The following is a 16,037-nucleotide window of genomic DNA, read 5'->3' as shown; positions in this document are numbered from 1 at the left end:
AATGGCAGTCATGAATTCATCACACTACTGATCTCAATTTGTGCAGATGGAACTTCACTCCCACCTGCTCTCATATATCAAGGAGAATCAAGAGATATGCAAGATACTTGGCTGGAGGATTTTGATAGTGAAAAGGATCAGGCCTACTTTACTGCTTCAGACAATGGATGGAGCAATGATGAATATGGGTTAATGTGGTTAAAGAAGATCTTTGAACCTCATACAAAAAAGAAAGCAGGGCGTGGGTATAGGCTTCTTATATTGAATGGCCACTCCTCCCACATTAATATGGCATTCATCAATTACACGATTTCACATCGGATTCTACTTGCTGTCTTTCCTCCCCATTCTACTCACCGATTACAGCCGCTAGATGTTGGAATATTTGGATCATTGGGTAAATCATACTCAAATCAACTAAATGAATGGATGAGAACTGGAATGGGATTCATATGCACTACAAAGAGGTCTTTTTGACAGCTATTTGATGCAGCATGGAAGGAGGCAGTTACACCTTCAAATATTATATCTGTGTTCACAGCAGTTGGCCTATATCCATTTGATCCGGACCGGGTTCTTAAAAAGCTCGCAATATGCCCTTGCACCCCCCCAGACCAATATCGACCCAGAACCTCTACTTCTATTATTGGCATGTGGAAATTGGTGAAGCAAGTCAAGCAGCAGCAGCATCGAATCTCTCATGATCTCAACTGAGTGATCCGTGCGGGAGAAAATCTTGCTCTTGATAAAGAGATTCTTCTAATAGAGAACAGGCAACTACAGCAAGCTCTTTAATCAAGAGAGAAGACATCGCAAGCGTGGCAGGGCAATGGGGTTGCTAGATCCTTCAAATCCATCATTGGCACGGTTCTTTTCACCAGCAAAGGTGCAGAGCATCCGCGAGCAGATGACTGCTGCGGAGGCCACTAAAAAGGATGAACAGGCCTGTAAGAAGGATGCCAAGTTGCAACACACTATTCTTAAGAAGCAGAAGGAGGCAGATATCATGTCACAGTGGATGAAGTGGAAGGGAGCTCACCAGGCAGCAAAGGAGCAAAAGAGGATGGATAAGACTGCGAGAGCCGCTCAACAGCAGATTGAGAAGGAGCTTAGGGATGCAAGGAAGGCTCAAGAGCAAAAAGAGAAGGAAGAACAAGCTGCTGCACAGCAGCATCACAGTTAGATAAGGCCGGGATTGAAGAATCCAAAAATCACCTTCCTAATCAGGAAAGTAGACCCTCAATTTCGCAAAGAGTGGTTAAATCATGTTTTCAGAGCAAGGCCAGGGTGCCCATGGATCCGCTGCCGGAGGATTCTGATGATATCGTGATCCCTACTGATTTGATGACTGCCTGCTCGCTGAATCTGCCTCCACCCAAGATTTCGCGTTCCGGGCGAGTTATTAAGCCCAACAAACATCTTCTGAATTAGCTATATATTTCTATATGTAATTTTCTATATATATTTTCATCATATAATATATCATATTAAAATCTAATCGCGTTGTTGAGATATTGTTGAAAAGATTTCATCATAGTGGTGGCGAAATGGCGAGCGTTGGGTGGTTGATTACGTTACATATTTAACTACAAACGAAACTAAAACTACCAACCTGAATCGAGAGGAAACTACAAGGATACCCAGGCATGAGCATTCAAGATATATCTAGGTAACCTCTGATCAAAAAGATCACTCACAATTGACAGCTGCTGCTGTTGGTTCAAAAAGGTTTTGTATCGGCCTGGAAGGTTGAGTCAAACTAAAAAATTATGATATTCTTTGCTATTGATGAGGCAAACCAATCACTACAGTGTCAGATATTAAGTTTGAAACACCCCCCCACTGCCACTGATGCCAAGATATCACTAACCCAAACCCAGTTATGTTGAAATGCTGCTTTTATCATACTATTTACCCCTTTCTTCAAGAGTGATAAAGGATGTGTATAGGGCCTTTTTACCTGAATTTGTGAGAGAGAGGGATATATTCATGCATGATGGAGCCAGGGTTCATACAGCTCACATAGTTAAGGAGGTTCTTGAGGAGATGAATATAGAGATCATGCCTTGGCCTCCATATTCTCCAGAGTTGAATCCTATAGAGAATCTTTGAGCACTGTTGAAGCAGGAGATCTATAAGCTGCATCCAGAGCTGGAGCATGCATCAGATACAGTAGCTACAAAAAGAGCTTTAATAGAGGCAGCTAAGGAGGCATGAAATGTAATTGATGATAGCATTCTATATAATCTTTCTGCTACAATGTCTCATCGAGTGAAGGCAGTTATAGAGGCAGAAGGATGGTATACAAAATATTAATATAAAGATCTTTGCAAAAAGCAGCATATAGATATTAACGTTATATGGTTAGTGTAATCTCGGCGGCCAGGGGGGGGGTTTTCAAATTTAATACCCCCCACTGTACTAGTTGAAATTATCTCGATTGCAAAGCACCCAACGATCCTTTAGTCTGTACACTCGGAACATGTTTAAAGTTTAAATTCCTAGCCACATAAAACCGTTAATGGCGATGTCATTCGTATTCAATGATAGGGCAGCCCTCCGTACATTCAGCATGGTGTTGTAAACCCCTTCCTCAATTCGATACCCGGCCGCTCGAAATTATCCTTATTAACTTCTGTGAACCGGAATAGATGCCAAACTATAACATCTAGTCCAAACACTACGGAAAACCAAAAAATAAAAATCGCAAACCGCCCATAATATAACCCGCGCGGGGTGGCGATTCCTATATTCAAAGCAACTATCCCGGATATCCAAGGTCCCCGCTCACTCATCCTGGAGTTTGCCGAGAAATGTTAACATTAAATCCAACTCAATTGTTTGACTCATGTTATAACACTGTCTAGCCTGGGCCTCACATTTGCTTTGGCAAGGAGAATGGAGGACATCGGATCTAATATTAGGTTGGCGTTCGACCGGTGGGACAGAGCAAGTAACCCTCGACAATATTGCCTCCCAAGAAGCGATCGGGATACAGGGGAATTCAAAATGGTGGTGTGGAACTGTAGAAACTGGGTTAGATTGCCCCGTTGAATTCTTTGAAGTTAGGCAAACTAGTAATGTTGGGACACTATCTAGAGGAGATAGCAGACATCCATTTCTGTTCATCGCTTCTATATGCAAAAGATATAAATCGTCAGTATGTTGGAAAACAGTGAATCGGGGAAGAAGGGATGCAGTAGTGAAAGCCACATACGAGTCAAATTGCAGCAGCATTCCCAGTACTGGAATGAGCTGCTTCTGGTAGTTCTTGTCCCTCTGCTCTAGGAACTGCAACAGAACATTCTTAAGGTATACGTAGTCAACCCCACCCGAGCCCTGAAGAGTTGCACTCCTACTCTGAGAATGAGGCGATACGAGTCCACCACTACGTGGCTGTTGCATCTCAGAATCCAGTGATGACCGTGGTGATCGGCTAGAACCCGTATTGCTCGACTTGAACCCATACCATTTGCTGGCTTTGGACACCTTTCCATCCTCTGTCAATGTCCTATTTGATTTGCGAAGTTTATCAAGCCGCCGGTTCGTTGCCTCGATGGAGCGGCGCAGTTCTGCATTCTCTTTCTCCAGCTCCCGTATCTGCCTCTCACCCTCGTCAAGGGTGTCTCGCAGGTGCGTCATCGTCGCATGAACGTCGCTAAGTTCCTGTTTTGATCGCTCTGTTTCGACTTCAAGTTCACCCTGCCGCCGTTTCCACTCTTTCTGCGCATACTCTAGCTCTTCTTTGTCCTGTTCCACTCGTCGCAATGTACGCTCCATATCGCGAGTTCTCGTCCTAAGCTCTTCGATCTCTCTCGTCCGTTTGCGTCCAACGAGGCTAGCTTCGTCTTCTGCCCGATCACGTTCTTCAATGGCTGCTTCTAAGCGCTCCTTAAATTCACGAACCTTAGCATCTGTCCTCATCTCAATGTCTGATAGCAGCCGTCGCATTGTTTCACACTCTCGAGTGCGCTCAGAGAAGAGGCGGTGAGCATCAGCGACTTCCTCCTCAAGACTGACGCAACGTTCACGAGCTTCTTTAACTTGCATGGCCATCTCAGACGCTTGGTCGCGCATGCTGTTCATCAAGCTTTGTGCACTAGCGTGCTGTGCAGTTTTCAATTGGAGTTCATCTCGTAAGCTTTCAATGTCTCTGTTAAGCTGTTCCGTGTGCTCCTCAACTTCCAGCAATCTCGTTCGCGATGACCTTAGCTCTTCCTGTGTCTTCGCAAGGGTTTTTGCTGTCTTCTCATTCGTCTCTATGGCCTCTTGCTTTTTCCCTTCAGAGTAGCGTAGATCGGATTGCGCAACCTCCAATGCTTGCTCTGCCTTAACTCGGCTAGCAATACCTTGAGTGACCCTTTGGTTCAGGGATTTTATTTCTGCTTCCTGCTCTCCAATCTTACCTCTTAAGTTTTTCATTTCAGATCGAAGGTCTTCATGGCGCCACTCCAAACGCTTTAGGTCGTTGGTTTTGTTCCTAAGGTCCTCTTTGGATGTTTTAAGTTCGGTTGATTTAGCCCGAAGATTCCTCAATTCAGGTTGAACTTTTTCGAGAGTTTCTCTTAAGATTGTCAAATCCTTGAACCGTGACGCGGCGAGTTGCTGAGCAGCGGAAAGATCTGTTTGCAATACCGTAGCTTTTATCTTCAGGTCCTCAAATTCGACAGCCAGATCTTTGTGAGCATCCTCATTTTGACGGGAGCTGGAAGATACTTGTGTTCGTAGATCATGCAATTCCTTTTCTAATTCCTGGATGGTGTGGCCAAGGGTTTTCTTTTCTGTTAAGAGTTCTTTAACTTTCTCTCTGGCCTCGACACAACTCTGTCCAATATCACGAAGCCCATCACGTAAAGAATCAATCTCTTCTCGCAGTTCTTCTTCACCCTTAAGCTTAGAATCAAGTCTGCTAATGGCGGCTTCCTTCCCTGCGAGTTGTATTGTAAGATCCTCGATCATTTTCTCGAGTTCAGCGATGCCGTTGGAGGTTTTGGGTGAAGGAGGGGATTCCATCTTTGGAATTATCGGAGGCTGAGGGGCTTCATCTACACCGTCTTTTCCATCCTTCTTCTTCTTCCTCTTACATTTCTTCTTCCCCCCACCAGCCGCGGCAATAGTATTCTGACTAGCAACACTAGGCTGAGTGTTGCTCACGATCAAACTAACCCGGAATTCTTCGAAATCGGCAGTTTTGCCATCTAATATACGTTGCTTAGCGGTCTGCCATGCGTCATTGTCTTTGAAGCCTTCGTCAACAAAATCAACAATCCTCTGGGTTCCCTTCGCCTCAGAGTCTTTAGCAGCAACATCAGCCTTCAAAGAAAATATAGTACTTTCCGCATCTTTCAGCTGCGACTTCAAAGTTGTAACAATGCCCTGTAGTATATTTAGTCGTCTTTCTCCAGACTTTTTTTCCTGCTCTCCCACGGCTGCGTCAACACTTTGTTCGGCTTTCTTGTCACTAGCCTGGATCAATTTTTCAGATTTGTTACCCAACTGCGTTTTCAACTCCTCTATAGTAAAACTTGATCTCTCCACGTCCGTCTCAGCCACCGAAAGTTGAACTTTAAGAGTAGATATCTGATCTTCAAACATACTCCGTTGATTCTCCAAATCCAACTGCAATCGATCATTTGCCTCTCTCAATACAGTTAGCTCTCGGGTAGCCGATTCCAAGCTCTGCGCCATACCCTCCGTCGACTCACGAGCAACAGACAAATCCCCATTGAGAGTTTTCACCTCTGCTTTCAAAGTCTCGACCTCCTGCTGTCTTTTCTCCAATTGTGATTCTAAACGGGGTATCTCATTATCAAAGGAAAAAAACTCTTCACTTTCTTCAACGGGATGAGGGGAGGTGACAGATCTCGCGCTCGGAGAAAAGAGTGAGATCCCAGGAATAGATGCTATTGAGAGTGTTGGGGATTTCTGCGCATATTCCAACGAGCTGGCTTCTGCAGACGCAGATGTGGGTTCGATCGTGGGTGGAGCCTTACCACTTACTTTCTCACCTTTCGTGGTGCCTGTTCCATGCGAGGAAATAAAGGTAACTGGCTCTTCTTGAGAATCACGAGAAGATTTATCAACTTCTGTGAACTTTTTCTTATACTCATCCCTCTCAGTTGTAACGCGCTTAAGCTCGTCTAAGACAATGTCGCCTTTTAAATGGATCTGGTTGAGGTACTCTATTAAAGCTCGAGGGTCGTTTATGGATGTTAGAGGAGTATTCTCGCGCAGTGTTGCTTCAAAAGGTTCGATGGACAGTACTCGTTCCTGGGCAATTCGGTACGCCTTTAATAATTCTGTAGAGGGAAGTTTAGCCAAAGCAAGAAAAACACTGGCAATTCACACCCACCTTGATATCTCCCTTCTAACTTGCCAAGCCTCCGTAACTTCACCCTCACTTCGGTTGAGAGATCCATCTGTGGAGGTTCTTCCAGTGCGGCAGTGGCCCCCCGTCCGAAATCTAGTCTACTTTCCTTCGTCCTCTCCCTGCCACTTTCCTGGTCAGTAGCGATTCCAGCGCTTCCGCTTCGTCCAGTATCAGTCATTTGAACAGGAGTGCTGTTTCTAGTTGATGAGTCATCATCTCCTAGAATAAAATCCGGATCGAATTCAGCAGTATCGCGGCCCTTCGCGGTAGCACTGTTGTGTCGTTTTAACCTTGTAGAACGGGAATCCGCTTGTGCATGCGTTCCCAGGACGTTCGAGTTGGATCGGGAATGGGAATTGGACTCTTGGGCTGTTTTCTGGCGGGCTTGCTCCTCTGCTATGCGAGAATCAATGGCACCCTTAATCCGCTATTTGGTCGAATGTGATCAGAACAGGTGTTGTCTTTCGGCGTGGGGATTTCTGATGGTCACATTATATGGAGCTTACCTGGAACATTGCCGTCGTAAATTGCGAAGCTTATATCTTGGTCAGAGGTGGGCGATGCGTGAGGATTCTGAATTCGAAACCTTCCTGAGAGAGCGAGATAGCAAGAGTGAGCTTCCAGCGTATGGCGCTACGGCAGCCCATACTAATACTAGTGTTACAATGTACTGTACAAGCAACTCTTTCGCCGCGGTGTCGCCACGGCGCCATTCTCTTGTTAAATTGTACTGCATTGCCAATGACTGGACTCTCTCTATATACATGATACAATAAATCACATCATCTACTGCATGAGACAGTAGTGGTTTATCTCTGATATATTACAATTGTTTTTGATGCTTTATATGTAGAGAGATGTTTTATCCTTTTAAAGTTCATTTGTTAAATCAGTAAGTGTAAAGATAGTACTTAAAATGTTTGATTCATTAAGTATAATCTCAATTCTCGATTCTTCTATTGAAAAAGATTTGTTATATAGATATCTTTAAAAAATCTATACTGAGTTAATTATTCATTATTTTATTTGATTCTGATTTTAATCCTGTAAGAGATGTATTTTGTTTAACAGCTAACACTATTCTAATACAGTTTATGAATTAATTAAAAAAAGAAAGAAAGAGAAAGAAGATCAGAAGAAAGAATTATATAAAAAGATTTTTATAAAAAAAAAAAAAAAAAATAGAAGAAAAGAATATCAGAGATCACATTATAATAAAATGTCAAACAATAAAACATTGAGAGTTATATAGATATATATAAAATAAAGATTATATAAAAGAGTTATTAAAAATTGTACAAACACAAAATAAAGTTGTGAAAAATTGATTGTATAAATTAATTAACAGATGCTAATTTATCATATTTTTTTTTATTAAAATGAGTGAGAATTTATAAATGTTGAGAGCAGCAGTGTCTTTTATAATGAACATAAATTTTCAAATTAAATAATTATATTTTATTGATGTAATAAAATATTCACTAAACTAATCAGCGGAACCATGAAGTACACATTTAATTTGATCTGATTTGATTCCAGTTTATTGTTTGATATGATTTTAAGTGAAATCAGAATCAGAATGAAAGTGTAAAGAAATCAAAATTTTTAAAAATGAAATGTAAAAAAATCAAATTTAAATTTAATATTATTAAAATAAAATTCACAGATCTTGATATTTCATATAAAATGATTGATTATGAAAAATTAAAATATGATTTAAAATTCATTATGATTTTCACTCAAGTTTAATTCCATTCTGATAATTATATAATACATATATAGACCCGGTGGTGTAGTGTTTAACTACCCATCTGATGTCCCAGAAGAGGCGCGGGTTTGAATTTTGCAGCGCTCATTTTAATCAATTTTCACTGTTAAATCATCAAACAATATTGCATGTAACTGATCTCTGTTAAAATGTTAGTTATAACTGAATGCTAAATTCTCACTGATCTTGTAAAGCTAGCACTCTTCTAGTGCTTCAAGTTAGATCAGTACTGGATAGATAAGATGTGATGAGAGTGAAAAGACTCACAGAATAGTGAATCATCATCAAATTTAATTAATTAGAGATTTACTGTCATTTCACTCATTAACTATCTACACATCTTTGAATTTCAGAAAATTAACATTTAAAAACTATCTGATCAGAAGACTCTAGGTTTAGTGAGAATTTAAATGAATGAGATTTAGACACTTTATATGATTAATAAAAACAAGGCTGTGACAATCAATTGATAAACTGAAATGCTGAGATTGACAGCTGGAAAATCAGAGGATTAATTAGAACTAAATATCTCTGATGTTATTTTTAATAAAGATTTCATTTAAATAACTTAATTAAAAATTCAGATAAGTAGCTGTGAGAGATAGATTATAGAAATAATTATAATAGTAATGTGAAAAACGCATTAAGGTGTAATGCACTCGTTTATTATTTCCTTATTATTATATTATCTTTGTTTATATCTTCATTTATTCTTTCCTCTTTCCATTATACTCTCGCTACTGCTATTTCTATATATATATATATATATATGAATGTATGTATTTCGCACATTTTTTTTTTTTTCTTTTTCTCTTTAGTGATTAGCTACAGCTACACTATTATTATTACTACTATAATTACTATTATTTTTATCTTCCACTACACTAAATACTATCGTTTATTATTTACTCTTCACATTGTCATCACCCCTCACAGTTTCCAATCGCTCAATCTTTGAGAGACAGTTCATTGAGTAATAGTCATAGCTTCTACCTGCAGCATCCGTCGTACTCATGCTACTGCTGAATCAGAAACAACAAACATCAGTGAAGAAAACTGCAAAATGCACATCTCTGCCACTGAAAGTGTGCAATAAGCATCAATCTTCTCTATAAAATCAGATTTTAAACATAGTTCAGAAGAGAACACCTCTTCTGAAAATTTAAATGCAATTGAAACTGAGAACATAGCTGTGATTAGAAAAATGAAGAAGTTACAGACTAAGAAGAAATTGTAAAAACTTCAACATCAATGCAATATTTTATTGCAAGAATTGAATGAAATCATTTCAATCATCTGAAATACATTCAAAGCATATCTGAACCATGGTAGAGATGTAATTAGTATTGTGAGGGGTGATGACAGTGTGAAGAGTGAATAGTAGAAGATAGTATATAGTGTAGTGGAAGATAATAATAATTATAGTAGTAGTATAGTTGAAGTTGTAGTTGTAGTTGTAGCTAATCGCTGAAGAGGAAAAGAAAGAGAAAGAAGATGTGCGAAATACATGCATCCATATATATATACATACAGAAATAGTGGTAGCGAGAGTATAATGGAAAGAGGTAAGAATAGACGAAGATATAAACAAAGATAATATAATAATAAGGAAATAATAAACGAGTGCATTACAATTGCCCCCCTTTTTTATAAGAGCTGCCCTCAGCGATTGTATAGATTGCTTGCTAGTAGATGTTTGCATTTCCGTATTGTAGATGCCGCTTGTTGATAGCAGTGTATCGATCGCGTCCCCTCAATAGCTTGTATACGCGTTCTTATCGATTCCTTAATGAGGTAGAATTGGTGGATTCTTTGGTTGCTAGGGGTTGCGTGCAGAGAAACAAAAAGAATTTCTTTTCCTTTGAAAATTTCTCTTCTTTTTTAACTTGACCATCATCAAAACTCTTTGCCCTCCTGCTGCGATTTTTCGTTCTTAATTCAATAAAATTTTCGTTCTCCCTCCCCCCCCCTTTTGTTGAAATGGGCTCCCTCGGATATCCCGATTTTAAGTAAGTTGTTCTTCGCGTATTATTGTTGGTGTTCTCTGTCAGTGGCGTTATTAGCGTGGTCACATGCTTCACTAGCTTGTTCCAGTATAGCATCATTCGCTGTTCGCTTGTTCTGTTGCCCTAGCTTTAACCCTAATCTCGTGACGTACAACAGTCGGATTCCGTGCGAACGTTGTGCCTGGTCCTTCCAGGGCAGAGGTGTTAGAGGAAGAGGAGGGTGTGGAGGAGGATGTGGGGGTTTTGGAGGTGTTGAGCTCCGGGGGCTCCGTGGCGGAGGGGTTGATTGGAGAGGAGTTGACGGGAGAGGAGCTGGCTGGAGAGCCAATGGAGGAGGTTGTGAAGGCGCCGGTGGCCGCAGTGCCATTGGCGTCTGTGGAGCAGGGGGAGCGGGTGCCCCGGACGGTGGAGGAGTGGGGGGAGAAGATGGGGGGGAATGCCTTCGTTAACCGGATGTGCCGGAGAATGGGTAGGTTGATGGGGGAGGGGAGGAGTGAGGAGGCAAATGTTCTGTGGGATAGGCATTTGCCTATACCTCTGCGCCCAAAATGGGTGCCGGTAATTTACGAATACGTGAGATTTGCGCTTCTAGCGTTTTTCAACTTGAGATTCGCGCTTTTGGCGTTTGGGAGTATGTTGGTTTTGTATTTGTCGTTCATTTTCTTGTTCAAGGAAGATTTCGAATGCCTGAGTGTTTAATATGTTTTCTTCCGGTTCCCATGTATCACCACTAGGTCCCCAACCTGTCCATCTCACAAGATATTCCGGAGGTTTGTTTTTTCGTTGTCGTTTTTCAAGAATTTCCTCAACTTGGTATTCTTCTTCGCCGTCGACAAGTTCCGGTCCTGGTTCTGGTAAAGCTCCATTCCTGCGGTTGTATGGCTCCAATAAAGAAACATGGAATACAGGATGGATGTTTCTATATGAAGGTGGCAGTTCCAGTTTGTACGCTTGTTTTCCGATGGTATTCAGAATCTTGAAGGGTCCAACATATTTATGGTCGAGTTTACGAACCGGGCGTAGTAATCGGAGGTTTTTTGCATTGAGCATGACGTAGTCACCTATTTTAAATTGTTGAGGCTTATGTTTTGCATCGTAATAGATTTTCTGTGCTTGTCGTGCTTTTTGTAGGTTCTCGATGAGCTTGTGGCGTGTTTCCTCAATATGTTTCGCGCGGCTAGCAGCATGTATGGCAACCGGTTGTGGTGGTTTGCTGACGTTAATTTTCAAATCAGGTCGATATCCCATTAAGGCTTCCGCGGGTGCCATTCCAGTAGAGGCATGTTGAGAGGTATTGTAAACAAACTGTGCTAGTGGTAGCCAGCGTGCCCAGTCATCTTGATGATAGTTGACAAAGCATCGGAGATAATGTTCCAAGGTTTGATTCTGTCGTTCCGTTTGGCCATCTGTTTGAGGGTGAAAGGCTGTCGAAAGTTTCCGGCGTGCGCCTAGCATGTAACAAAAGGTGGACCAGTAATGGCTTGTAAACAGCGAACCTCGATCGGATATATGGTTTTTAGGTACTCCGTAAATTGTATAGAACTTGGTATAAACGATTTCCGCTAGCTCATCCGCTGTAATGTTTTTGGTGCAAGGAATATAGATCGTAAACTTGGTATATATATCCACAATCACTAAAATCGCATCGTAGGTTTGGTGGAGGAATGTAGAGGCTGGCAAGCCTGTAATAAAATCCATAGTAATGGATTCAAAAGGATTTGATGGTAAGGGAATTGTACCCAACTCTCCATATTGTCTGTGCCGTTTTGGCTTAACTCTTTGACAAGTATCACAAGTGGATATATAATCTTTGACATCCCTGACTAGCCCATGCCAATAGTATTTGTCCTGGATGCTGTCTATGGACTTTTTTATACCAAAGTGACCCCCCTGCGGATCATCATGGTTTGCACTGATAATTTCATCAATGAGTGCCTTTTGTTGAGGGACATATGCGCGACCATCAGCACGCAATATATCATCCTCAGAAATTGTCCATAGCATATTTTCAGCAACAGTCATACCCTTCTCTTTTACCTTCTCTCTTTGCTCAGCAGCAAAAGAATCAATCTTCTGTGCTTTACTCAGAAATGAGGTGAAGGATTCAGGCATTTCTGTATATGCTGAGTCCCCAAGAATAGCCTTATTGACTGCAATCCGGGGCATATATTGCTCAACGCGCATCAGAGGGGAAGAGTTTACGCGAGAGGTATAAGACGTCGACGTATGGAGCGCTTTTCGCTCATTAAAAGGAGCATTTTGCTCATTAGAGACCCGTGCACAGACTACATCAGAAGAAATATCATTTTGAAAAGAAGTATCAGCTTCCCAGCCTAGCTTAACTCCATGTTTCAGTTTCTGTTGCAGGGTAGGTAACATAGTTTGGCCATTATAGGCCTCACTGTAGTCTGCGCGACGACTGGGCCCATCAGCTGGATTCTTTGATCCAGGGCGGTGCAGTAATACAAAATCATAAGCAGATAAAGCTTCCGCCCATCTGGCCTGACGTCTGTTCAGTTCCTTAGTCGTCATAAAGTACTGCAGATTGGCATGATCAGACCAGACTTGAATTGGATACTGGCTTCCCTCCAGATAGTGTCTCCAATTCTTAAATGCTGCTACAATAGCCAAGAGTTCTTTATCATGAGTATCATAACGCGTTTCCGCATCAATCAACTTTCTTGACCAGAAGGCAACTGGATGCCAGTGCCCGTCATCCTGCAATTGTGACAGGATAGCAGCGACTGCAAAAGTGGACGCATCAGGTTCAATCTGAATACGCCGAGCTGGGTCAAAATGAGCTAATAAAGGAGCACGCATAAAGCGCGATTTGAGCTCATTGAAAGCGCTTTGGGCACTTTCTGTCCACATAAAAGTGGCTTTTCTTTCCCCTTTCTTGCTCCCTTTTGTAAGTTCGAATAATGGGGCTGCAATAGAGGAGAAAGACTTAATAAATCGCCGATAGAAGTTAGCAAAGCCCAAAAAGGATTGAACCTCTTTAATTGATTTAGGTGTAGGCCATTCCACAATAGTGGAGACTCTGTCTGGCTCCATCTCAATACCATTTGTACCTATAACAAACCCCAGAAACGAGACTTTGTCCACTTCAAACTCACATTTAGAGAGTTTTGCAAATAGATTCGCACGCTCGAGACGTTCTAGCACCTTAGTAACATGCACTTTATGTTCCTGCTTTGAATTGGAGAATATGAGAATGTCGTCCAAATAAACAACGCAACATATATCCAACAAATCAGACAAGGCATTGTTAATGTATGCTTGAAATGTCGCTGGAGCATTAGCTAATCCAAATGGCATAACTACATATTCAAAATGTCCATATCTCGTTCTAAAGGCTGTCTTCCAACGGTCTTTTGCCGCTATAAGTATGCGGTGGTAGGCATCTCGAAGGTCCAGCTTAGTGAATACCTTGGCTTTTGAGAGCCTGTCAAGTAATTCACTTATTAGAGGTAGAGGGTATCGGTTCTTGATGGTGATTCGATTTAACCCTCGATAGTCTACACAAAGACGGAGTCCACCATCTTTCTTGGGGACAAAGAGAATTGGTGCACCAGCCGGGCTACTGGACGGTTGTATCCACCCTTTGTCTAATGCATTCTTTAAATATTCTCTTAGGGCAGCTAACTCAGTTTCAGAGAGGTTGTATATCGGCATGAATGGAGGTCGCGCACCAGGCTCGAGATCTATGCGGTGTTCCGCCTCTTCTGGTCTTTGCGCGCTTATAGCAGCTTCTTCTGAGAAGATATGCGCGTATGGCATAACATAATCGGGTAGGCCGGTCGGCAAGTCCGAATATGCAGCCGAGAATACGCGTGGAGCATGCTTTGGGTCTTTTGAACATTCTGTAGGTAATACTACAAGCATTCCTACTCTGGCTCCGGTGAGAACTTCAGCTAAAACATCTTGTTCAGAAATAATTTGAGGCTGTTGTTCATCTCCAGAGCTTCTGAAGAAGAATTGTCCATCTGACCAATCTATAAGAGGATTTGTTTGTTTTAACCAAGGAAATCCTAACACAAGATTGTAGTCCTTCATTTTCATCGCATGGAAGGAATGAGATGTCTGCTGTGCATTACCCTTGTGATCAGTGACAGTGGTTGCAATGTTATACTCTCCAAAGGAGCGCATTATGCATCCATCAATCGATTTGACCATCTTGGTTTTGCGGTGAGCAGCTTCTAGATTGTGGTCTTTTGCCCAAAATTCATCGACACAGTTCACTTCTGACCCAGAGTCTACTAGTGCAAGCACTTTTTGCAGACTCTTAGGCGTAGTGATTTCCACTGTGACATTGAAACTTAAGGCATTTTTGCATCGACTTTCCGCGCTTATAGTTGCCATTGCGAGCTGAATGGCGCGCTTTAAGCGTTTTTTGAGTCCTTTGTGTTCTTCGTATCTTTCGCATTGAGTTTCGAGTCGGATTTAGTGTTCTTGGATTCATCTTTGGGTCGTTTGAAGCATGAATCGACGGTATGTCCTGGTCGCTTGCAATAACGGCAATATTTCGATCGGGTGGAGTCATCGGACTTTGTAGTGTCATTCCATCTGCGTTTGTTTTGTGGCTTATTACCAGCATTATTTCTGTTGTTAAAGCTTTGAGTAGGGTTTCTGAAGTTTGACTTCTCTTTAAGTTTCTTCCGTCTTTCTGGCAGATTTGATTCTGCTATTGCAAGTTTGTGAAGAGTGGCATCATAGCTTAACTCTTCTAGTTTGGTTGCATATTTGTCAAATTCTCGGCGAATGGAAGGTAGAACTTTCATGTAGAGGTGTGATTTCCGATGGTATTCGCTATAAGGATGCCGCAGACGCCCTTCAATTGATTGTAAATGTGAAGCAAATTGTTGAACTGTCTGATCTTCTTGTTGCTCTGTTTTCCAGTACTGTCTATCTGCATCTCGGAAACTTTTATCTGGATCGGTGACTTGACATTGCATCCAGCTAACAAATTCTTCCCATGGTGGCAAAATCCGCATATCATGTGTATGTTGATACCAACGTTGTTGCATCTCGACATTGAAATGAGTGACGGCTTCGATGACCTTCCGATGGTCGTGTTCGTTGTAATAATCAAGATCACTGGCATGGAAAGCGATAGCAGCTGTAACAAAGTTTTCAAATTCTTTCATGCTTTGGCCTCGGAACTTTTCCACATCTCTCCGAGGAGGGTGACCGCTCATGCCGGGATCTCGAAGTTCTAATTGCCAAAGTGGTACCCGACTACGTCTCCCACTGACAGTAGTCACGGCGCTTTCCACTAAGGTGTTGGGCGCTTGTAGCGTAGGCTCCGGTGGTCCGAGGATGCTTGTGGCGTTTTCGCGGTTACAATTCACGCTAGTTGCGTCTCTACCATGGTTCGGATGCGCTTCGAGTGTATTTCGGGTGGCTGGGATGGTTTCATCCAATTCTTGCAGTAAAGTATTGCACCGGTGTTGGAGTTCTCGCAATTCCTTCTCAGCCTGTAACTTCTTAATTCTCCTAGTCACAGCTATCTTCTCGGCCTCAATTGCATTCAGATCTTCAGAAGAGGTGTCCCCTTCTGAACTATGCTCAGAGTCTGGTTCCATAGGAGAGGTTGTACGGCGGATGCTGCGGGTAGAGGCCATGACTATTACTCGACGGACCGTCTCTCGAAGATTGAGCGATTAGAAACTGTGAGGGGTGATGACAGTGTGAAGAGTGAATAGTAGAAGATAGTATATAGTGTAGTGGAAGATAATAATAATTATAGTAGTAGTATAGTTGAAGTTGTAGTTGTAGTTGTAGCTAATCGCTGAAGAGGAAAAGAAAGAGAAAGAAGATGTGCGAAATACATGCATCCATATATATATACATACAGAAATAGTGGTAGCGAGAGTATAATGGAAAGAGGTAA

The 16,037-nt window shown here is 41.8% G+C and overlaps 3 protein-coding genes across 3 annotated transcripts; 1 reads left to right on the top strand and 2 right to left on the bottom strand.

The window, feature by feature from the left end:
- Nucleotides 1–829: 829 nt before the first annotated feature.
- On the top strand, nt 830–1,183 carry HCAG_07481 (predicted protein; the record flags this gene model as incomplete). The annotated part of the gene is made up of 1 exon (XM_001537122.1): nt 830–1,183. One exon carries the CDS (start codon nt 830–832, stop codon nt 1,181–1,183), a length of 354 nt encoding a protein of 117 aa, XP_001537172.1.
- A 1,908-nt stretch (nt 1,184–3,091) lies between these two features.
- On the bottom strand, nt 3,092–6,885 carry HCAG_07480 (predicted protein; the record flags this gene model as incomplete). Its single annotated transcript, XM_001537121.1, has 5 exons — nt 3,092–3,134; nt 3,218–5,619; nt 6,001–6,182; nt 6,353–6,797; nt 6,877–6,885. 5 exons carry the CDS (start codon nt 6,883–6,885, stop codon nt 3,092–3,094), a joined length of 3,081 nt encoding a protein of 1,026 aa, XP_001537171.1.
- A 3,847-nt stretch (nt 6,886–10,732) lies between these two features.
- HCAG_07479 (hypothetical protein) lies at nt 10,733–15,768 on the bottom strand (the record flags this gene model as incomplete). Its single annotated transcript, XM_001537120.1, has 3 exons — nt 10,733–13,071; nt 13,261–14,553; nt 14,736–15,768. 3 exons carry the CDS (start codon nt 15,766–15,768, stop codon nt 10,733–10,735), a joined length of 4,665 nt encoding a protein of 1,554 aa, XP_001537170.1.
- Nucleotides 15,769–16,037: the final 269 nt, after the last annotated feature.

The sequence above is a fragment of the Histoplasma capsulatum genome, genomic scaffold (assembly GCF_000149585.1).
Source record: "Histoplasma capsulatum NAm1 scaffold_9 genomic scaffold, whole genome shotgun sequence".
NCBI lineage: Eukaryota > Fungi > Ascomycota > Eurotiomycetes > Onygenales > Ajellomycetaceae > Histoplasma > Histoplasma mississippiense.
Note: the sequence above shows the minus strand (reverse complement) of the source record. Positions and strands in the feature narration are given on the sequence as shown.